General features: G+C 47.7%; 1 protein-coding gene across 2 annotated transcripts; it reads right to left on the reverse strand.

Annotated features, from left to right (window-relative positions):
* Positions 1–878: 878 nt before the first annotated feature.
* On the reverse strand, positions 879–22,951 carry MYL1 (myosin light chain 1). Of its 2 annotated transcripts, none has more exons than XM_068137878.1 (6): positions 22,663–22,951; positions 8,139–8,166; positions 3,461–3,604; positions 2,195–2,368; positions 1,495–1,572; positions 879–934 (listed from the first exon to the last, which is right to left on the reverse strand). In XM_068137878.1, exons 1-6 carry the CDS (start codon positions 22,780–22,782, stop codon positions 906–908), a joined length of 573 nt encoding a protein of 190 aa, XP_067993979.1. In that variant the 5' UTR covers positions 22,783–22,951; the 3' UTR covers positions 879–905. The 2 variants fall into 2 exon arrangements, with proteins under 2 accessions (XP_067993979.1, XP_067993980.1); XM_068137879.1 differs by lacking the exons at positions 8,139–8,166; positions 22,663–22,951 and adding exons at positions 8,447–8,471; positions 9,346–9,447.
* Positions 22,952–24,233: the final 1,282 nt, after the last annotated feature.

Below are 24,233 nucleotides of genomic sequence, written 5' to 3' on the forward strand. Positions count from 1 at the left end.
GTGGTATTCAAGCCTGAGCATTTCCAGGCTCATGAACAAACTGAGCATTTCTTTTCACAGTTTGGGTATGCTTGAAAAATCTACCAAACAGTTTCCAACCAATTATAGAGCTGTGAACAAGACTCAGGAATCTGCATTCCTGTTTGCTTTTGGAGAACAGCTTCACAGAATCACAGAATTAACCAGGCTGGAAAAGACCTTTGAGATCAAGTACAACATATCACCCAACTCACCCATGACACTGAGTGCCTCATCCAGGCTGATTTTAAACACTTCCAGGGATGGTGACTCCACCACCTCCCTGGGCGGCACATTTCCATGACCAATCTCTACTTCTGGGAAGAATTTCTTCCTCACATCCAGCCCTAACCTCCCCTGGCACAGCTTGAGACTGTGTCTTCTCCTTCTGTTGCTGGTTGCCTGGGAGAAGAGAGACCAGCTCCCACCTGGCTACAACCTCCCTTCAGGTAGTTGTAGAGAGCAAGAAGGTCTCCCCTGAGCCTCCTCTTCTCCAGGCTAAACACCCCCAGCTCCCTCAGCCTCTCCTCACAGGGCTGTGCCCTGTGCTCCAGACCCCTCCCCAGCCTTTTTGCCCTTCTCTGAACACCTTCAAGCATCTCAACATCTTTCTTAAATTGGGGGGCCCAGAACTGGGCACAGTACTCAAGGTGTAGCCTAACCAGTGCTGAGTACAGGGCAGAATGACTTCCCTGCTCCTGCTGGCCACACTCTTCCTGATCCAGGCCTTACAGCTTCATTTTTTTCTCTTTTTACTGCTGGGAAGCTGGTGTCCTGTTGCTTTCGTAAGCTCTGTGTGGCCATGAGCACGTAGAAGCTTTTAATGATAGCAAAGAGGCAAGGTGCAAATAAAAACATACCCTGGGTGGTGTCTGGGGGAGGTCCACTTAGACAGACAAGATGTGCTTTACAAATGCTGTGGAAAAACACAGATGTGCTGGTTAGAAGGAGCAGCAAAGAAGGAGCAAGGTTAGAAGGAGCAGCTGGTTAGAAGGAGCAAGGTACTTTGGGAACTACCTTTGAAAAGAACAGATATCCCTGAGCTGATGGCATCAAAACCACCTCTGCTTTCTTAGATTTCATCCAACAATGTGATTAAGAAGGCCTGTGTGTTTCATGCTGGACAAATCAAACTTTTCTCCTGTGTAAATGTGATAAAAGCTAAATAGATGACAAACAGAGCACTTAATCTAAGTATTAGTGACAGGATTGGTTCCAGGCACTGCTTCTGACCCACACAAATTCAGTCTAGAGATCTGGTCCTGAATGAACAAGTCTTCTCTGCTGTGGCTCAGTCTAGTTTCTTTTTGGGGGGGAGTGACTGTAGTCTAGGCAGTTGCAAGAGTTGTTACCATGTACCCTAACTCAGCTGTTGCTCTGTCTAACTGATTAGTCTGAGAAGCTGAAAGCCAACTGCAATGAAATTCTGAGAGAGAAAAAATGTAGGATGAGAGGGCACTGAACCCTTGGACCTACCCTCATAGTTGATGCAGCCATTGGAGTCTTCCTGACCTTTCATGAGTTCATCTACTTCCTCTTCTGTCATCTTCTCACCTGGAGAGTGGAGATAGCTATTAGTCACACAGACACCCCCTCACCAACCCAGGTGAGCCCTACATCTTCCCTTATTTTTGGGGTTAGTAACAAAAAGACTTATAGATGACCTATGGATGATGAAGGGACAGGAGCACTGCCTGGTGAGGAGAGGCTGAGAGCCCTGGGGCTGTTTAATGTGGAGAGGAGAAGACTGAGAGGAGATCTGATCAATGTCTATCAATATCTGAGGGCTGGGGGTCAGGAAGTAAGGGACAGGGACAGGCTCTGCTTAGTTGTGCCCTGTGATAGGAGAAGGGGCAATGGATAGAAACTACAGCACAGGAGGTTTCACCTCAGAATGAGGAAGAACTTCTTCACTGTAAGGGTGACAGAGCACTGGAGCAGGCTGCCCAGAGAGGTTGTGGAGTCTCCTTCTTTGGAGCCTTTCCAGTCCTGTCTGGATGTGTTCCTGTGCTGGATTCTCTGGTCCTGCTCTGGGAGGGGGGTTGAACTCGACGATCTCCAGAGGTCCCTTCCAACTCCTAACATCCTCTGATCCTGTGACAGTCTTTCCTACCTCTCTTATGCCTTCAAAACAGCAGCAATTCCTGAATTTCTCACAGAGCTAATGGTCACTCACCCAGAGTAGCCAGCACGTGGCGGAGCTCAGCCCCCATGACTGTGCCATTGCCTTCCTTGTCAAAGACACGCAGACCTTCAACGAAGTCCTCATAGGAGCCCTGCTCCTTGTTGTTAGCAGCTGCTTGCAACATTGGCAGGAACTCTTCAAAAGTGATTTTCTTGGCATTCATCTCTGGAAAGAAAAGCACAGGTTGCTGGATGTTAGAGACTTCTCTGGGTGTTCCTTCAGGATGGATGTCCTAGCATGTGGGAGAGCCTCCCACCTGATTTGCACAGCTCGTTCTAGCCTTTACTCTAGACTTAGCTGAGCTTTGAGTGGATTTGGGGAGGGGAACTATAGAAACCAAGAAAACGCAGCAAAACACAAGTCTTTAGCCCCTACAGTCTGAAAAGGGATGTCCCTGCTGACTGTGGGGAGGTCAGACTAGATGACCTTGGGAGGTCTCTTCTGGCCCAGAACATTCTATGACTCTATGATTCGGTGATTCTAAGATTCTATGATTCTGTGAATCTATGATTCTGTGATTCTATGATGAGCTCTTCAGTATCTCTTAGACATGACAACAGAGACTATTCTTCTAATTAAAAACAGGAATGTCCAGTGGGAATGGTGTCCCATCACCACCCAATACCCTAAAATGTCCCCCCCCAGCTTTCTTGTAGGCCCCCTTCAGATACTGGAAGGCCACAATTAGGTCTCCTCAGAGCCTTCTCTTCTCCAGACTGAACAACCCCAACTCTCTCAGTCTGTCTCCAGAGCAGAGCAGCTCCAGCCCTCTGCTCATCCTTGTGGCCCTTTTCTGGGCACCTTCCAGCACCTCCAGCATCTTCTTGTAATAGAGGCTCCAGAACTGGACACAGTGCTCCAGGTGGGAACTCACCAGAGTGGAGTGGCAGGGGAGAATCACCTCCGTGGCTCTGCTGGCCACACTTCTCTTGATACATCCTGAACATGAGGTTTCCCTCTTTCTGAGCACCATATTCTGCATCACCTCACTCAACAGGGCTCTGGGCAACCTGATCTAGTTGAGGATGTCCCTGCTAACTGCGAGGAGGTTGGACTGGATGACCTTTGGAGGTCCCTTCCAGCCCGGACCTTTCTATGATTCTCTGATCATCCTCTTCAAAAGGGACTGGAGGGTTGCAGCAGATTCCCCCTAGCTCCCTATCAGAGGAAAAGCCTCCTCCTGCTGGGACTATGGATGTTGCTGAATTACAATTCTCCCTCCTGAGAGGGGCCCATAAGAGACTGCAGGGTACTTACCCTCTTTGCTGGGGTTGCCCAGGATCTTGTTGATTTCGGCATTTGTGGGGTTCTGCCCCAGCGCCCGGATGATATCACCCACCTGGCTCAGGGTGATCTTGGCATCACCAGTCCTGTCAAAGAGGAGGAAGGCCTCCTTGAAGTCTGCAAGGGAAGAGCAGCAGTTAAACTGAGGCAGGCAGCTCCACATCGATAAAGACGTGAGCCAGCTGTCTCCTGGCACTGGTCCACCAACTCCCGGGGGAGTTAGCCATGGGAATCTTTGGCTACAATGCCAAGAAGGACTCCTCCCCTCTGACATTTTGGTTTCACTATTTTTAAACATTTATATCTACCTTTCTCAGCTCTCCCTGGCTCTCCCAGCCTCGGGTAGCATTGTGATTGACCCTATGCTATTTTTAGTACAGAGCAACATAAGCCCTCTGCAAACTTTGCCATTCAAGAACAGGTTTCTTGATGTGGCACAGCAGAAGGCAAAAATCTTATCATCCATTTTAGCTTACCAGAGAACTGAGACTCATCTAAGTACCCAGCAGTGCCAAACATCTGCCTGCTTCCACTGGTCCTGCCAGCAATCCTAGCATCACAACCACGCAGTGCTTGTGGAGACACTCAAAAGTGAATTTCAAATGTGTCTACTTCTACTTTTCCTTTATAATGACCTTGCTACTTGTGTTTGTTTCCTCTCTTCTCTCCCCTGTGCGGTCTGTCCCTGCTGCTTTCAGCTTTTCCAGTGACACTACTTGTGTGGTGCCTTGCTCCAGCACATTTCCAGTGGGCACACTTGGAGACTGCTTCTTTCAACCTTCACTTAGTTCTCTCTTGCTGATGACAAAGAACTTGAGGCACAGACAATTCACCTGTAAGGATAAGCATGGAGAGTTGTCTTCATTGCATTGCCAGTCTTCATTTTCTGTTGCAAAGCTCCATGTTAATCACCTTACTAGGTTTAATTTCAGGGGTTTAGAGTATTTGTGGCAAAGAATTAAAACACTTAAAGGTTTTGGAGTTGCTCTTAAAAGGAGAAGGAGCAAGAGTCAAGAGTCTTGTTACAAGATGCAGAGATGGCTTTTTATGACAAGAGCATCTTGGACTATGCTGTTCATCTTTCCTACCCTGCAGTATCTGAAGATGCTGTGGTTTAGGTCCAAGTCTTCTCCACCCTGCAGTGTCTGAAGATGCTGTGATTTAGGTCCAAGCCAACCAAGGGAAAATGTCTTTCCCTTGGCTGTGATGCACTTCCAGAAGCTTAGAGAGGCTCTGTTTCACAGCTTGTGTAGGTGGTAGTTTCCACGCCTTGGGGCAGGTTTAGGAGTAACAAACCACATTTGAAATCAGATCTTCATTCCTCTTCTGCTGGGGACATGTGACACAGAGGCATTTAGATTCTTGCTTCAGCCATCCATATGCTTCTTTCATTGGGAGAGCTGCTGGCACCCAGTGAAACTGCTGATACAGGATGTCAGCCTGGGAGGCTGTAATCTAATACATCTGAAACTAACCCTCTGACTGTCTGGTGTAAGAGACCTGCAGCCCTTTACTGCTATCTCCCCTTACAGCTTTTATTCCAGGCTATGAAATCAAAGCCTTCTGGAGCTCTGTAGATCTTCCCCTTACAATACACCAACTGTCTCTCAGCTCCTGCTCCAGCAGCTGGGGCTGACAGAGCTACAGTGATTCATATCCTATGATCCCATCTTTTAGCTGAAGCATTAATGGCACTTAAAGCCAGGTATAAACCAGTGCCAGTTTGCTATTAGCAAAGCCATCAGGAGAGTGTCTCTGTTTTGTAAATCTCCTGGATTTCTATGTTCACTCAGTTCTGAGCTCAGACAAATTATTTTAGTTCATAGAATCATGGATCTATCACAGGGTTGGAAGGGACCTCAAGGATCATCCAGTTCCAACCCCCCTGCCATGGGCAGGGACACCTCACTCTAGAGCAGCTTGCTCAGAGCCACATCCAGCCTGCCCTTCAAAACCTCCAGGCATGAGGCTTCCACCACCTCCCTGGGCAACCTGTGCCAGTGTCTCACCACCCTCATGGGGAAGAACTTCTTCCTAACATCCAATCTTAACCACTCCACTTCCAGTTTTGCTCCATTCTCCTCCAGTCCTATCACTCCCTGACACCCTCAAAAGTCCCTCCCCAGCTTTCTTGTAGCCCCCTTCAGACACTGGAAGGCCACAAGAAGGTCTCCTCAGAGCCTTCTCTTCTCCAGCTTGTCTCTCAGGCATGAATTTCACTGCAATAGGTCTTTGCTGTGGAGTGTGTATTTGAATGTATTTTTATAGATAGATATAGATGTAGATGTAGATATAGATATAGGTATAGACATAGGTATAGGTATAGATATAGGTATAGGTATAGATATAGGTATAGATAGTCCTAGTTTATGCCTCTGCTGGAATAAGCACAACTAAAACCCCTCAGTGAAGAGGGTGCTACGCAGCTGCTGGCAGGTCAAGCCTGCATGGATGCAAATAGTTCCTGAGGGTGGGACATCTCTGTTCCTGGGAATTTCTCCCCTTTCTTAAGTAGCTTTAGATTGCTCCACTGCTTGGTTCAGTCACTGCAGCCTTACAGCAGCTGGATGATCTGAAATACATAGGGAAGCTGAAAGGAACTTTTGGCTTTGTTGTCGATGTCCACAGCTTAGAATCAGATGGCATTTCCTCCACAAACCATCCCAACCTTTCTGTAAAAGCTTTAGAGTTCCAAAGTGAGGAAGAGTCACACAAATGGATTTTTGTGAACAGGAAGGAGTGTTTGGACTGCAGGAAAAATAAATGCTTCCACAGTTTCACTTACTGCACTATGTCTTTCCTTATTGCTCTCATCATGTAAGCCAAGCAGGCTGCTGTTCAGGAAGTTTAGGGCTTTCTTCTCCCTGCTTCTAGCTGTTCTTTTCCTTCTGGATTTCTGGTAAATCCTTGTATCTTCCATTCTAAATCCTTAGTAGGCTTCTGGCTGTAAATAATTTGCTGCTGAATGGTTGACACTTTTTTAAGCTTACATTATTTACTCCAGTCCAAATGCATTTCTTAAGGTGTTTAAAACAATTCCAGATTAGCTTTCCAGAGCTTCAACGAGGATTTTTGTCCATGTCAGAATTTTTAATCAAACCTTTCTAACAAGGGCGGGGGGGTAGGGGGAATCATGTGGAACTTGCTGATGATCCATGAAGCAGAGAACACAGCAAGATGGTCAAGAATTGCAGCATATCCACACTGTTGTGTTTATAAGCAACAATTTAAGCACATCACTCACTTGCTAACTATTTCACAGAACCACAGAATGTTAGAGGTTGGAAGGGACATCCAGAGATCATCCAGTCCAACCCCCCTGCCAGAGCAGCATCACCCAGGGTAGTCTGCACAGGAATGCATCCAGGTAGAGTTTGAAAGGCTCCAGAGAAGGAGACTCCATAACCTCTCTGGGCAGCCTGCTCCAGGCCTCTGGCACCCTCACTACAAAGAAATTTATCCTCATGTTGGGCTGAAACCTTCTGTGTTCAAATTTGCTTCCATTGTTCCTTGGCTTATTGCTGTGCACCACCCAAAAGAGCTTGGCCCCCTCCACTTGACCCCCAGCCCTCAGCTATTGATAGACATTGATTAGATCCCCTCTCAGCCTTCTCTTCTCCAGACTAAACAGCCCCAGGGCTCTCAGTCCCTCTTCACAGGGGAGATGCTCAAGTGCCCTAATCATCCTCATGGCTCTCCCTTGGACTCTCTCCAGCAGGTCTATGTCTCTCTTGAACTGGGGAGCCCAGAACTGGACACAGGATTGCAGGTGTGGTCTCAGCAGGGCAGAGCAGAAGGGGAGAAGAACCTCCCTAGCCCTGCTGGCCACACATTTCTTGCTGCACCCCAGGGTCCCCTTGGCTCTCTTGGCCACCAGGGCACATTGCTGTCCCCTGCAGAACTTGCTGCCCACCAGCACTCCACGGTCTTTCTCCATGGAGCTGCCCTCCAGCAGGGCATTACCTAACCTGTCCTGGTGCCTGCTGTTACTCCTCCCCAGATGCAGGACTCTGCACTTGTCCTTATTGACCTCCATGAGGTTTGGCTGCAGCCAGCTCTCAGCCTGTCTAGCTCTGGTTGGATGGCAGCACAGCTTGACAGAGCTTCCACTCTTCATGAATGTATTCATGCCTTTGTTCCTCCCCTTCTACCACACCTCCTGGTAAAAGTGACCTGTAGGCCTCCTACATCTTCACTTCATGGAAAACTGGAATGCTGCTGCAACTGAGTTAAATTTTCAGCCAGCTCCCTCTTTTTTTTTTTTGTCCTCCCTTTATTTTGCCTATCACTTTCAGTTGCAAGCCCCTGTTTTCAGCATCCTTGAGCATGGTCAGTACAGGAGGAGCACAACTGGAAGATGTTCAGTAGATAGAGCTGGCAACAGCAGCACAGTTCCTCTCGTTACCATGGCTCAAACTCCTTAGCTTGGGCAGCACACAAGCACCCATATAAGCTCCGTGTCAGGGTATGCTCAGGTGCTTGTTTAGCATAAGTCAGCGCTTGCTGCTCTGAAGTCAAGAGTGTGAAGATTTATCCCAGCTGGAGTCCTAGCTCCTCTTTATGTCACAGTTAAGAGCTCTGAGCCTGTAGCTCCTCCGCGAACCCACGCACATGAAAGATAACAACCCACACTGGCTCTCTTGTAACTTACCATCCTGCTGCTCCTTGGAGAACTCGATCTGTTGGAAGGAAATCAATCACAAAAAATAGCTTAGGAAGGGGGGGCTGGGGAGTGGGGGGCGGAGAACCTGCTTGTTTTCTAAAGCATCCAGCTCAAGCCATGAGTCATCTTCCAAAGCAGCAAAAAGAGCCTCTCAGATTCGCAGGAGGGATGCAAGCAGCAGAAGAGTTGTTAAGAGTGGTGAACATGTAACATTCCTTAGCAGTTCTGTGTCCCCACCCTCCCCCAACGTCTGCCCTCCCCCTCCCCATTAAAAGTTTAACTTTTATTTCACTTACCATTAATTTGGTCAGGAGTGAAGGACTGCAGTTGGAAAGGAAGAGAGAGAGAGAAAGAGAACTATACTTCTGAAAATGCACTGAGAGAAAGCAAATAGCACAGAGGAGCTGAGTGTTCTTACATCTGTCCTGCCTACTACCTAATTAGGCCATGGCAACCTAAACTAGCAACTTCTCTTGTGAAAAATGCATCACTGGCTCTGTTCTTGAAGCTTCCCTTAGAACCTGCCCACCCCAGGGAAAGCCCTGAAATCGTTGATGCACCATCAGGTCATGTTTAGTATAGACCTGCTTTGTTAAGGCCCTTGCTTTTAACAATCAGCTCTTCTTCACACTAGCACAGAAATTAAAACCAATGCCTTTGTGTTCCAAATTGAACTCTTGGCAGCACATTGTTTCACAGAATCACAGCATTAAGCAGGTTGGAAAAGACCTCCAGGATCATCAAGTCCAACCTATCACCCAGCCCTAACTAGTCAGCTGGACCATGGTGCTAAATGTCTCATTCAGGATTTTCTTAAACACCTCCAGGCACGTCAACCCCACCCCTTCCCTGGGCAGCACTAAACTAAGCTATCTATTTCTATAAAAATATTGCTGTTTTCCTTCTTTGCTTTGGTACTTTCCATCCAACTGGAGAATTACAAAAGGCTTTAGCAGGCAGCACTAGCAAAATTGTAACCCTTCTGCCTGGAGCTGCATGTTAGCCTGCTAAGGAACTTGAGGCTACCTGGAAAAAACCTCCTACAGTCCTTCAGGTTTTGAGAAGGAAACCCAAGCAATCCTGAGCTGCCTTCTAGACCCATCCTTCCCCACCCTCCCTCCTCCCACAACTCCCAATTTGCTGCCCTAAACTAGGCTGCCTCGCTGCTAACCAAGGAGCTTTCCAGTGGACCCACCATGGCTTAGAGCTGGAAAAGCAGAGCAGCGGACGGGCGGGAGGGATTGGCTTGAGAGGTCTTGAGAGTGGTCCTGCTTCCCTGGCCTGCCTTCCCCTTATTTATGTGGGGGTGCTGACGGCATTGCCTGGATTAGGTGTCAGAAGGAAGTGGTCCCTCCCCTTGGCGAGTTCTTTAGCTTTCTTAGGGCAAAGTGACAGGAGGCTCCGTGTCTTGATCGACGTCTCAGGAGGACTATTTTTAGGAGGCTGGAGAGGGGCAGGGAGTGTGGCAAGCAGTAAGTTTGATTCATGTCAGCACTTTCTGGGTCCATACTTCTCCAATGGAGATATTCCATGTCCAAACTTAACCAAGGCTTCCTTATAGGGAAGGATTCTATTTCTCCAATGAGCCTTGAAGTGTTGAGGGTGAGAGGTGCCATGTTTGCCCAGCTGGCTGCTTTCACATGCGGCTTGCAGGTTGTGTTGGGTGCAGCTGGATGGTCCTTGCACCTTGGCTGGGCTTTGCTCAACCTCTTGTATGGGCAACAAAGGTGAACATTAGTTGAGTGGTGCTGCTGCTTGGCTGCTCAGCTTGAGCCATTGCTGGCTCTGAGCAGACTAACCTGTTGGCAGAGGTGGTGCCTGACTGAAGCTATTCTGGTCACCCTCTGAATACCTTCAAGGGTGGTGAAATTTATCTGTGTGTTTTGGACCCAACTGTATTGCTGGGGTAGTGGCTGAGGGGTGGGCAGGGGAAAAGAATGTCACAGAGTCAATCCAGGACACTCTTCCTCTAGGTCTGAAGTTCGGCTGGCCAGCAGCTCCTGTGATAGGAGGTGCTGCCCAGACTTTTGCAAGTGTGGAGGCAAGGAAGAAGCTGTGATAGGAGTTAAGACCCCCCCAGAAGGCTTTGTGAGCTAGGAAGATGTTCCTGAATTACAGAATAGAGGGGTCAGGGTGGGACTTTAAGTGGGCAGTTTCCAGGTAGATTGCAGGAGGTAGAGGCTGATCTTCTTCGATAGCGAAGATCTTGCCTCTCCAAGCCCAGGTCAAGCCTCCAAATCAATTCTGTGACTCAATGTAAAAAGATTAGAAAACTTTGCTCCAAGCTGCTTTTTCCTTCCTTGTCACCTCAGCTGGGTCAAGATTGTCATGGAAGCAGGATGGGAACGGTTGTGTGACAGTAACAGGTCCCAGCATGGATCTCCTCTCTAATTTCTATTGATTCCCTTTGCGGAGCATTCACTGCTGCTCATTTTCTAAGGACAAAATGTAATTAGTGAGAGAAACTTTGTCCTGTAGCTTGCTTAGTTGCCCTGAAGATAAGCATAATCTTTGTGAATGTCCCTTTGAAGGCTTTGAAAGAAACAATCAGATCTTAGCTTTACTGGGGGGGTTGTATGGTTGGGTTTTCATTGGTTTTGTTTAAACTGATCAATCAAACTATGTCAAAATGTTTGGTTGCATTTGAGACATTAACCTCCTGCCTCCTATCTTGAAAAGTAAAGGTAGAACTGGAAAGAATTTTTCTGAGCTTGCCATTTGAGCTGGGAAACATTCTGTGCAAACAGATTATTTGCATTTTGGGGAGAAATAGCTGGAAAATAATTAATCCTGAGTATGGAAAAAATGCTCCACTGCCAATCCTGCACTTCTGTCTTCCTGCTCCTTGCAATCTGTCAGCCTGTGGGAGCAGGGATGCACAGGGGATGAAGCACAGCCATGATCAGTTGTGGCTGCATGGAAAGGGCTCCCCGGAGAGGTTGTGGAGTCTCCTTCTCTGGAGCCTTTCCAGCCCTGTCTGGATGTGTTCCTGTGTGACCTGTGCTGGATTCTATGGTCCTGCTCTGGCAGGGGGGTTGGACTCAATGATCTCCAGAGGTCCCTTCCAACCCCTAACATCCTCTGATCCTGTGATCCTGTACAAGGGGGTTGGTGCCTCTGTCTGGATTAGCTATCAGAGGTTTAGCACAGGGCAGACCTCCTGATTGGCACTGACTGGGGCTGCAATTCGGGCAGGGAGAAAGCGAATATAGATCTCGGCCATCAGTCCCAATGCATTCGTAGAGGAGCTGTCTAAAGACTTTGGCAGGGCTGAAATGTTGCCTGGGCCAATGTAGCACATTGCCTTTGTGGAATTTTCCTCCTGCCCTCAGCCTCTTACTCCCCAGTGCTGGGAACTGGGAAATATTCTGTTCCCCTGGAAACAGGATTGATTTGTTTGTTTTTTAAGAGGATAGTTTTTTCTTACTTCCAGATGAGCTTTATGGTTGGCTACAACAAAACTCATGCCAAAAGACTTTAGATGGCAAGCAGAAAATAGAATCATGGAATCATGGAATCATGGAACCATGGAAATATGGAATCATGGAATCATGGAATCATAGAATCATGGAAATCTGGAATCATAGAATCATGGAAATATGGCATCATAGAATCATAGAATCATAGAATCATGGAATCATAGAATCATGGAATTATGGCATCATAGAATAATGGAAATATGGCATCACAGAATCATAGAATCATGGAACCATGGAAACATGGAATCATAGAATCATGGAATCATGGAACCATAGAATCATAGAACGGCCTAGGTTGGAAGGGACCTCAGATATCATCTAGTTCCAACCCCCTTGCCATGGGCTGGGACACCTCTCAGCTAGACCTGTCTGCCCAAGCCCCATCCAGCCTCGCATTAAACACCCCTAGGGAGGAGGCAGCCACAACCATTCTGTGCAATCTATTTCAGAGTCTTAACACTTTCCTACTGAAGAACTTCTACCTAAGATCCAATCTAAACCTACTCTCCCTCATCTTCAACCCCCTTGTCCTGGGCACTCTTGTGAAAAGTCTCTCTCCAGATAATTGGGGTGCATTTATCTTGGGCATAGAAAACTGGTACCTGGGTTACCTGGCTTGAATGGGCCGGCAAATAGGTATAGACTGAGAAGGGATCTGCATATAAGCTGACCGATCTTTTGGCAGTGTGAGATTGGCTCAGAATTTAGAGGAGGAAATAGGAGCACATTACATAAGCCCTTGGTTTTGTTACCTGCTCTCAAATGAAAAAGCTCACTGGACAGAGTTTTGCTGGGGCGAGAAACAGTCTAGCACAGGCATGTTTCATTCACATGAATTAAGAATCTCCCTGTTTGAATCCAACAGGGTCTTTCGCATCTCAAAATGATGCCTGCTTTCACAGAATCACAGAACAGTAGAGGTTGGAAAGGACCTCCACAGATCATCCAGTCCAAACCCCCTGCCAGAGCAGCATCACCCAGGGGAGTCTGCATCCAGGCGGGGTTGGAAAGGCTCCAGAGAAGGAGACTCCACAACCTCTCTGGGCAGCCTGCTCCAGGCCTCTGTCACCCTCACTACAAAGAAGCTTATCCTCATGTTGAGCTGAAACCTTTTCTGTTCAAGTTTGTCTCCATTGTTCCTTGGCTTATTACTGTGCACCACCCAAAAGAGCTTGGCCCCCTCCACTTGACCCCCACTTTGAGATAGAGTGGCACAGAAAATATTTCAAACACTCCTTACAAGAAATTAAAGTTGAGATTTCTTACTCTGTAAGGAGGTTCCATAAACTTCAGGAAATAGAAAGAAGTAATTTACAGTGATCTGATATTTGTTCTGATCCAGACAGTGTTCTCTGCATTGTCAGAGGCCATGCCTAGTCTCTGGGCTTTATGGGAGATGTGGAACTCCAAGGAGCTTGGTTTGAAATAGCCACCCCTCATAGCTCCAGAGAAATAATGGAAGGTTGAAGGAACCAGAAGGACCTGAATTTCTCCAACTTGGCTGAGCCATTATGTATGGACAGAGTTATTATTGTTGTTGTTCTTGCTATTATTACCCTTGTGGCCAAGAGAGCCAGTGGGATCCTGGGGTGCAGCAAGAAATGTGTGGCCAGCAGGGCTAGGGAGGTTCTTCTCCCCCTCTGCTCTGCCCTGCTGAGACCACACCTGCAATACTGTGTCCAGTTTGGGGCTCCCCAGTTCAAGAGACACAGAGGATTGCTGGAGAGAGTCCAAGGGAGAGCCAGGAGGATGCTTAGGGGACTTGAGCATCTCCCCTGTGAAGAGAGACTGAGAGCCCTGGGGCTGTTTAGTCTGGAGAAGAGAAGGCTGAGAGGGGATCTGACCAATGTCTATCAATAGCTGAGGGCTGGGGGTCAAGTGGAGGGGGCCAAGCTCTTTTGGGTGGTGCACAGCAATAAACCAAGGAACAATGGATACAAATTTAAACAGAAAAGGTTTCAGCTGAACATGAGGAGAAACTTCTTTGCAGTGAGGGTGCCAGAGGCCTGGAGCAGGCTGCCCAGAGAGGTTGTGGAGTCTCCTACTCTTTCCAAACCCACCTGGATGCATTCCTGTGTAGACTCCCCTGAGTGGTCCTGCTGTGGCAGGGTGTTTGGACTGGATGATCTCTGGAAGTCCCTTCCAACCGTTAATGTACTGTGGTCCTGTGACACTGTGTATGCCTTTACACTGTGACATGTAGTTATGAATAGTGCTTCCATTTAAACTTCCAATTCTTTCCAGTGCTGTGTGGAGCATTTTATATACTCCTTTGGGAAGGGGTGAAGAGCACCTGTCTCCTTAAACCAAAGAAAATTATTCCCCCCACACTTTTTTTTCTTTCTTTCCTTTTTCCCCTTTTTTCCACTGGAGATAAGCTAGGATTGTGCCTACAGCAGTTCACAGGATATCTGCTCACCATCAGTGCCTGCTCCTCGTTGAATACAGCTGCACATATTTTCTAGCAGAAATCTCTGAGTGCAGAATTACACAGCTCTCAAGTCCCTCTGAGAAGTGAGTTGTCATTCTCTCATCCCTCACCACGGTTCAATAGCTTCTCTGATTGATGCCACACATTTTAGAGAGGCAATTTCTCATTTAAGTAAGAATCAACAGCCTGATGGATTTAGCCTTTTATGAGAGGGAGAAGCAGTAGGAGCAGATGAGCTCTTGAGAAACAAAGATCTGTTGTGAGAGGAGAGCTGCCCAAAGAGGTGGTGGAAGCCTCATCCCTGGAGGTTTTGAAGGCCAGGCTGGGTGGCTGCGAGCAAGCTGCTCCAGTGTGAGGTGTCCCTGCCTGTGGCAGGGGGATTGGAACTGGATGGCCCTTGAGGTCCCTTCCAACCCTGACAAATCTATGTGTTCTAGCTGTGCTGTTGATCATTTTGAACAGATTTCATCAGCTTTACTGGGAGGAAGGAAGAGGGGAAGGAGAAAGGTGTTTGGGCAGGGGGAGAAGGAGGAAAGGCTTGCACATAAAAATGACCCTTTCCACACAAAACTAAGTGCAGTTAGAGGATGTGAGAGGCAGTGTGAGGTTCTGGAGCCCCTACCCTGGAAGGGATTTGTTGTTTGAATGTGCCTCCCAGCGGCTGTGCTGTGGCATCAATGTCACTGAAAGTGTTGCTCTGCGGTATCCCAGCCAGGCCAAAGTGCTTGTTGGCAGTGGGGATAAGATGTGAAAAGCCTCAGCCAAGCCAGGGCAGAGTTCCAGCTCGGCTGTTTCATCTTTCCTTACAGACAACTTCTTTCTTTACTCGTCACTGGCTAAATTGGTCACCTTCTTGTTGCCTTATGTAAGGAGCTCAAAGATCCTGTGACTATCTGTCACCGTCTCTAAGGTGGTTTTAAACAGCATGTTAGCAATATTGTGCCTTTGATCTGGTTTGATCTCTTAATGGATGGAGGAAAACTTTGCCACACAACCTGAAATTACCTCAGGCAGCTCTTGAAATGTTACTCTCGGTAGTTTTCTTTAAACCCCACTGTTTCTCCCCAAGCTTGACACTTCCCAGGCTCTCCACAGGCTGCAGGCAGTTTGGTTTTTTAAAATGCTGCTGAAGCTGTGAGTGACTAAAAAGGATCTTATTAAAAATAATAAAATGGATCTTTAAAAAGCAAATCATTATTTCCCAATTAATTCTACAGAGAATCATAGAATAGTCTGGGCTGGAAGGGACGTCTGAAGGGACATCCAAAGGTCATCCAGTCCAACCCCCTCTGCAGTCAGCAGGGACATCCCCAACTAGATCAGGTTGCCCAGAGCCCTGTCCAGCCTCACCTCAAATATCTCTAGGGATGGGGCCTCAACCACCTCCCTGGGCAACCTCTTTCAGTGTTCCACCACCCTCAGGGTGCAAAACTTGTTCCTCACATCCAATCTAAATCTACTCTGCTCTACTTTGAAGCCATTGCCCCTGGTTCTGTCCCTGCAGGCCTTTGCAAACAGTCTCTATGCAGCCTTCTTGTAGTCCCCTTCAGGTACTGCCAGGTTGCTCTTAAGTCTTCCTGAAACCTCTTCTCCAGGCTGAACAACCCCAGTAACTGTTCAGGTTAAGAGACCTGAAGAAAAAGCTCTTGGTGATACATGTGCATAGTCCCTGCTTTTGAGGGACTTTTTGCCTAGCAGCACTTTAGGAAGAAAAGGAGTCAAATTTCTTCTGAAAACTTTGTCAAGAAAATTAAGTGGTGGCTGCTGTTTCCTTTTCCTTCTGGTTTCCAGCACTGCCCTGAAGGGATGACTTGGTGTGTGGCTGAGTCTCATGTCCAAGTTGCCTGTCCTGGGATACACCTTTATAGAATCAAGGAATCATAGAATCCTCTGGGTTGGAAGGGACCTCCAAAGGTCGTCCTGCAGTCAGCAGGGACATCCCCAACTAGATCAGGTTGCCCACAGCCCTCTCCAGCCTCACCTTGGATATCTTCAGGGATGGGGCCTCAAACACCTCCCTGGGCAACCTGCTCCAGTGTTCCACCACCCTCATGGTGCAAAACTTATTCCTAACATACAATCTAAATCTGCTCTGCTCTAGTTTGAAGCTATTGCCCCTGGTCCTGTCCCTGCAGGCCTTTGCAAACAGTCTCTCTGCAGCCTTTTTGTAGCCCCCTTCAGGTCCTGGCAGGTTGCTCTTAGGTCTCCCTGGAGCCTTCTTCCCTCCATGCTGAACGTCCCCAGCTCCCTCAGCCTGTCCTCATAGCAGAGCTGCTCCAACCCCCTGATCATTTTTGTGTCCTCCTCTGGACTTGCTCCATGGAGTCCATGTCCTTCCTCTGCCATACCTTGCCTGTCCAGTGGTTTATCAATTGCCACCGATGTGGGTCCAGCATCAGTGCTGGCATTCACTGGAGCAAGGGATTTGGATGAGGTTGCTCTGCTCAAAGTGGTAGCTGGAAGCTGGTCTGGATGTTGTCAGAGAGGCACCTGTACATCTCTTAAGGCTAAGTGATATTTGCACTTGTCCCCTTCCTACCCGCAAGGGCAGTGGGGACTGGTGACCTTGCCTAGCTCGAGTGTCAGCCTCAGTGAATCTTCCTAGATCAGACATAAGCTGAAGACCTGTGCCAAAGCTTTCAGGCAGAAACTCTCCAGTTCCAAGAAAGAAGCTCCCTCAGCAGTGGGAGCAAAGCTATTGTCAGTATTCCTCTTCTCACTCCACAGCTCCACATGGGCCTTGTCTGCAGCTTCAACAGTTCTTTGAGTGCTTCAGCTGACATCTGCAGCCCTGCTTGCCCTCCAGCCCAGAAGCTTTCTGTCAGTGCATTTTAAGTCACTTTTTTTTTCTCTCTGTCTCTGGTTACATCCAATGCAATACTTGTTCAGAGATGACCCACTTGAGCAGTGAATGTAATCAGGATTAAGGACACTTGAAGAAACACTTTGTACTTCCTTCAGAGCTCTGTAGGTAAAAACCAAATGCTTCCATGCAGCAAGCTTTAGCATGCATCACACAGTTACCCATGGCCTCAGCAAGTTCCTAGCTGATAAAGTTGAATTATTTTCTCAAGTCCTTCCTAGATGATGATGTTCAATTATTTTCCCATGTCCTTTGTAGATGATAATGTTAAACTATTTTTCCAAGTCCTCCCTATCTGATAATATGAAATTATTTTCCCAAGAACATCCTGGTTGATAATGTTCAATTATTTCCCCAAGTCCTTCCTAGCTGATAATATTAAATTGTTTCCCCAGTTCCTTCCTAGCTGATGATGTTCAATTATTTCCCCAAGTCCTTTGTAGCTGATAATGTTACATTATGTTCCCAAGTCCTTCCCAGCTGATGATGCTCAATTATTTCCCCAAGTCCTTCCTAGCTGATGATGTACAATTGTTTCCCCCATAAAGATACAGGTAGCTTGCCTGCAGTTGGGCATGGCCTGACTGGTGTCCTGGGATTTCAGCCTTTAAAACATCAGCATGGAAAGCTTTGTGTACCAAATGAGCATCACTTACACCATGGATCCTTGCAAGAACCTAAGTTTCTCCTCAGAGAGGGTACTCAGGTGCTGTTACAGTTGGAGGGAGAAACTTTAGCCTAGATCATGACTGCAAAGATTGAAGGTAAAATAAATTACCCTTGGATGCAAAGGGAAAATAATGCTAAGGTCTATAGTATTCATTGGCTTGCTAATGGGGATATAGAGTAGAGGCATAAAGAGTTTTCCCTGTTCTCTTTTCTTCTTCTGTTGCTTCTGCTTGCAACGTTCCTCCCTCTCTTTCGTGGTCTTGCCACCAGGGGATCGCTGTATGGACTACTATGTGAGGTACCGGGAAGGAGGGAGGGAGGGAGTGGGGGGAGGAGGTGAACTGTCCCCTGGACCAGAGAGGCTTCATTTCCTTCCATCCCAAACTGATCTAGTCTGTCAATTTTATTTTGGGAGTAATTATCTCAAATTGGTTGGGGGAGGGTAATTTCAACTCACCACAGGTGTGAAACCCATCAGGGCGCTACATGTTCTGATCATCACCTGAAGAGCAGAAGCCTATGAAGCACTGCACTCCCCAAAGGTCCCAGTTAACGCTATGGGCCTGGTCTCAGTCCAAGGGCTGGTTGCCTGTGCTGGGAAGGGCTCTGACATTTCCAGGAAAAAACAACAACATAGGTTGCCTGTCAGTTCAACTGATGTGAGCACTGTGAAGTTGCTCATTGCACGCTTCCCCAGTTGCCAAACCAAGCCTGAGATGTTGCTCACCATCGGTGTCTCATCTCAGCTGTTGCAGAGGCAGACCTGTAGTAGCCCTGTTCACTAACTCAACGTGGGAGAAGGAAGTTGAAGCAGCAAACATCTCTTTAGAAGTGTCCTTGGCCACAGATTTGACTAAAATTCTTGGGGTGGGGGGAGTCTCTTTAGAAAATGACTCCTGTGGTCATTTTGCCTTTGACCATGGCTAGTTTCTGTTGGTAAGATGAAGCCATCCCCCTGTTCTCTTCTCACTTACAATTGTCTCTTTTAACCTGTCTCCTTCTTGTTCAAATCCAGGCCATGTAATAAGGGAAACTGGAAACAGGAGCTCAGTCTGGAAAGGTTTGTGCAACATTTTTGTGTTGTGGTTTCCTGAATATGGGGAAAAGGGCCTTTACATTTCCATTTAAAAACCTAATTCTTCTTCCCTGCCTTGGCTCTCTTCCTGTGGTGGTTGTACTATAAAATAAGGGGAGCTGAGAAAGAGCCTAAGTTGGATTGATCTGAGCCTTTAGCAGCTTGATGTTCCTGTTACTTGGTTTTAGAGTCAACAGATGGTGCTCAAAAATAGGAAATCCCCTACCAGCTGCTATTGGTACTAGCAAACTATCAAATATTTGCTTTAACTGGGTCAATTTAAAGGGGGGTGGAGGTGGGGAGGGGGAAGAACAGCAAAGGGTAAAAGATCTGTCATGGCAACAGGCAGTTTTGGGGTGCCTGCATTTACAAGACCCCAGCTTCTGAGACCTCTTAAGAGAGGGGAGATAAATCTGAGTTTCAGAGTGGTGCACCCCATGAGGCTCAGACAACAGATTCTCTGAAGCTGGGCCAAGCAGGGCATCCAAGGGGAGGGATAACACAAAAACAATCACTACCCACGCTGGCAACCCCCTCACCTTGTTTGTTTTGGAAAATATTGTGATCTCTGGTGCCAGTTTCAAGCAGGCAGCACTGCCAAATGTAACTTACTTGGCTGCTGTGAACCCTTATCAGGCAGCCCTACCCTTACCCACTCCAACTGTAAGCAGTTAAAAGGGGCATGGATGTCTCTTTCTGAAAGCCAACAGAGCCTTTCTGTGGGTTTGCCTGGTGTGGGACTCCCCAGGCCACAGTGGTGCTGCAGCCTGGTGTTCCCAGCCACCTCCTCAGCAGCAGGCTCCGGGTGGCTGCTGGTCTCCCTGAAGAGCAGAGGGGAGCCCACCTGATGCTCTTCTTCAAAGTGCTGGGGGCTTTGGCTTTACACCTGATAAATCAGTGCAAAGAGCCCCAGGACAGGGTTGTTCACTGATCCTGGGCAAAAGATTAGTCTTTAAGTGCTCTTTGGCTCTAGAGCTTTGCTGGAATTGGTGCTGTGTCTTTTTTGTGCTGAGACTTTGGTGGTTGGAGGGAACGATGGGAGATTCATTAAGGGACTGGGCTAAGGCTCAGAACATTTGGCTTCCTGACTCTGCCACATTTCCCAGGCAACTCACTTATGAGGAGACACTGATTTCCTTCACTGCCTGCACTCTCAAAGGATGAAAAACCATCCTGGCTGATTGAGACTTTGGGAAGTTGTTGAATCCTAACCCCTGCTCCAAGGCAGCGTAGTGGTTCGCGGTACCTTCTCAAACTGCTCAGCACTGAGGGTGCCACAGTCTGCCTGGACAGCCCTTGACCCACATGAGCTCTCAGGTGAAAGAGGTAACGTGGTAGTTTTAGGCTGTGCCTAGAAAATTCTCCACAGATCTTGAACAGAAAGTAGTAGAATGTAAACAAATCACCACTGGATGTAAAAAGGAAATCAATGGTAAGTTCTAAATAACCCCGTGGGACAGATAGCAAACATAAAAGCTAGTTGAGTATACTAACTTTCTCTCTTTTCACTTCCTTCACTCTAGCAGATATTAGCTCTGGCTTCTGCTGGCTTTGCTGACCTTGGCTGCATTGCTTTGTTGTGGCTGAGTCAAACAACTCTCTTCTCTCTCCTTTATCGTGTACAGGGGGGTAAGGGAGCAGGGAGGGGGAAGCTATTAGTAGCTCCCTGCTTTGTCCAGGGGGATTCTTGTGCAGTTTGTAAATTGCAAATACTTGGATACTGTGTGTTTTGTACAGGTTCATTGCATTCCATACTTTAGGTTGTAGTTTTGCTCACAAATAGAGCTTCATTTTCTTCCACCGAGCTGGTCTGGCAAATTGTATAGTTTTTTGGGGGGAATTCTCAACCCACCACAAGTAAGATAGGGCATAGAGGGGATTTGTGTCACCCTTGCCAGCAGCATGGGTTTCTGAATCGCTCTGCAGCCTCCTTTGCTGGGGTGAGCTCTGTCTTCCCCTGGGAAGCACCTTCCTCCCTGCCTGGTAAGGGCATGACCAAGAGTGGAAGAGATAGCTGTGGGGAGATACTATGCTAGCAACAAGCATGCAGGGCAGGGGGCTGTGCCACCCCTCACATTGCAACCTCTATCACTCTGCTCTTGGCTTACTCTCTTCCCTTATTTGCCAGCAGGGACAATCCTGCTGCCCTGCTGCCCTTAGTGCTACCAGAACAGTTTTGCCTTTACTAACCAGCCCAGGTTTTGCTCCCCCACTGACAGAGGGAAATATTTCAGTTGCTATTCTCTTTCAAAAGAATTCAGGGGGGTAATCTCTTCTTATATCAGTCTGAATATGACAAACCCTGGAGTGTTCTCTCTCTGCTACTACCATATGGATTTCCTGCCAGGGTGAAGGAGTGGAGCTGCAGAGGATGCTTCAGATTTTTCAGCTGCTAATGTATTAGTTGAAGTCTATTTATGTAAAGGCACATTAGCTAGGATCACTGGAGCTGAAAATTCTATTTCCTCCTAATGAACTGGGCACAGAGAGCTATCCAACCCTATGAAATTATTTAGTAGGGAATCCAGCTTGCACTCCCCTTCATCTCTGGAGGTCTGAGCTCATTTTTAGACAGTATGCTCAACAGCAGTGACCTCTTCATGCAGCCTGGACTATGATCACTCAGAGCATTTAAAACTGGCGTTTATTTTTTCCCCCCTTCTTGCTCATGTTTCAGTGGGTTCAGCTTCAGCCTGATGAGAAGCTGCTGCACTGCTTCACAAAGAGGCTGAGTCACAACTGTGAAAATTGAAATGAGCTTCAAACAGGTCCTGACCTTGGGACTCCAGGTATTAAGGTACCTGGAACAGAACTTATCATCAGATGAAAATTAAGAGGCCCTATTAGGAGTCTGTAGCCCTTCTTTTCTCCAGAAGGTCCTATTAGGAGTCTTTGTAGCCCTTCTTTTCTCCCTAAGGTCCTATTAGGAGTCTTTGTAGCCCTTCTTTTCTCCATAATAGGCACGATTCCTTACGCAGAATCCAGCAAATTGCTCTAAGGACCAATCAGCTTGCAAGGTAGGTGGAGAATAACTATTTATAGTCCTACTCTGAGAAACTGCTCTGTCTCTTCATCCCTTTAGCCACTTGACCTCCCTCTTTTCTCTCCTAGGTAAATGATTTCCCATGGGAGAGTTTTCTCTGAAGGCAAGGATCCATGATGTTGGTTAGCACACAAAGCCCACAGCCAGTATGAGATACTGGGATGGAAGTGCAGTCAGAGGGAAACCCCACAAGGCTCTTCCCCCTCTTGCTTGCTTTCAATTTGCAGCACATTGCACATGTTGAGCAAATAGGTAAAGGTGATAGCAAAGAGCTGGCAGTGCTGCCATCCATGGTTTCCCAGCTGGTGGTCTTGCTCAGTGTTTGCTGTGCAGCACTGATGCAAAGACCACAGATGGAACTGCCACAGCCCTCTTGTTCCAAACCCTCTTTCCTTTCTGCTGCTCGAGGTAAGCCCTGCTGCTCTCAGGACACATCACCCAAGCCTCAGCAGGTGGTTGCCAAACTTTGGGAAGGAATTTGAGGGGAAACTGCAAACTGAGGGTTGGTTTCAACAGGGTGCTGTGGGAAACCCACTGCATTTCAAGTGTAAGTAACCCTTTCCTCTCCTCATGTATCTACTTTTGGGGTTGTTTCCTCCTTTTTCTTCTTCTTTTGTATTCCTCCCACCCCCCATCCCCCTTTTAAATTTAGCTTTATCAAACATCTGACTGCTGCTGATCTGTCAACAAATTCTAAGGGCCACACTCCAAACCACTTTTGAAATCTCCAGGCTTCACTGGTGGGTTAAACCACGTGTCATGCCTTAGTACCCCCTCCAGCCACTCAAACAATCAAAGCAAGCTCAGGCAGGTCAGCACATCCATCACCTGAGGTTACTCATTCATTTCACTGCAGTCCCCACACGGGAGCTGAGCACAAGCAGCCTTTCCCTGCAAGCCTCAGCTGCCTTTGCCCTCTCTGTCCACACTCAGCACATGTTCATCCCTTTACCTTGATGCTCTTGAGGTCGATTGCAGGTTCTTTGGGCTTAGCTGGGGCAGGTGCTGGTGCTGGCGCAGGTGCTGGCGCTGCTGCTGCTGCTGGCTTCTTTACATCCTTCTTTGGTGCCATTTTGTGTTGCTTAAACTTGAAAGTAAAGGTGTCCCAACCCCCCCCAAGAAAAAAAAGCCACCAACCCCCAAAACAAATTAAAAAAAACCCAACCCAAAACCCTTAGGAGTGTTTCCTGGGAGAGGAGCAGTGGTCAGAATGAGCTAGAGCCTGTGCCCTGGCGCTGGACCCGACGCGCTAAACTCTTAAGGGCATATATATATTTCACTTAGTGCCTCGTACAGTCCTGACACATGCAGCTGGATTGGACAGCTTGCTAATCAAGGGGGATGTCATTCCAGCTCGAGCTATAAATGGAATGTGAGAGTTCAGGGCTTCAGAAGATCAAGGGAGTTGGGTGGCTTTATCTTCCCCCCCTCTTAAAACACCCAACCCACCTCCCCTGTATTTCGTTTTAGTGGGGGCGAAGGAGGGGGGAATGGGGCAAGCCCAGTTTCAGATCCATCTCTGACATTCAGGCAGGGAATTAACTCTCCTTTTTTTTTTTCCCCCTCCTCTGAATTTCAGGTCTGCTTAAGTAATAGATCTTCTTTCTTCCCTTCCCTCCCCTTTCCCCTCATGCCTGTGTAGTGTTCCAGGAGGATTTAGTTTCAAGTAGGAATTTTGACTTTCACGGCTGGGAAGATCATCACTTTCCAACCTTGTTGCTTCTCTCCTCACAGCCCCTCACTCCTCCTCTGCTTCCTTCTTTTACAAGGAAGTGTTGACCAAGGCTCTGGGTGGTTAAAAATAAAGCAGACAAATATGGAAAACGCTGCAACACCTTCAGCCAAGACATCTCTCTCAGACCCTGAGTGTGTTTCAGTTGTTCTTACTGTCCCTTTCTATCATGTTAAGGCTGTGCTTAAAATTGAAAATTACTTCCTTTAATCTTTTCCTATTGGTTTTCTTTGGAAACAAGCCATCAGCACAGGAGGCACTTCTGTTTGCACCTTGTTTGCCTGCCCATCCTGTGTCTCTTGTCTATCTTTTCATCTCTCAGTCTCCCGAGGGAGCTCCTTGCTGCACATGCTCTTTGAGAGACACAGCTTTCAGGAGAAGATCATAGAATGGTCCTGGCCAGAAGCGACCTCCAAAGCTCATCCAGTCCAATCCCCTCTGCAGTCAGCAGGGACATCCCCAACTAGATAAGGTTGCCCTCAGCCCTCTCCAGCCTCACCTTGGATATCTTCAGGGATGGGGCCTCAACCACCTCCCTGGGCAACCTGCTCCAGTGTTCCACCACCCTCATGGTGCAGAACTTCTTCTTATCATCCAATCTAAATCTGCTCTGCTCTAGTCTGAAGCCATTGCCTCTGGTCCTGTCCCTGCAGGCCTTTGCAAACAGTCTCTCTGCAGTCTTCGTGTAGCCCCCTTCAGGTCCTGGCAGGTTGCTCTTAGGTCTCCCTGGAGCCTTCTCTTCTCCAGGCTGAACACCCCCAGCTCTCTCAGCCTGTCCTCATAGCAGAGCT

Source organism: Melanerpes formicivorus, unplaced genomic scaffold (genome assembly GCF_026170545.1).
Source record: "Melanerpes formicivorus ecotype bairdi unplaced genomic scaffold, bMelFor1.0.p_v2 SCAF_5, whole genome shotgun sequence".
Lineage (NCBI taxonomy): Eukaryota > Metazoa > Chordata > Aves > Piciformes > Picidae > Melanerpes > Melanerpes formicivorus.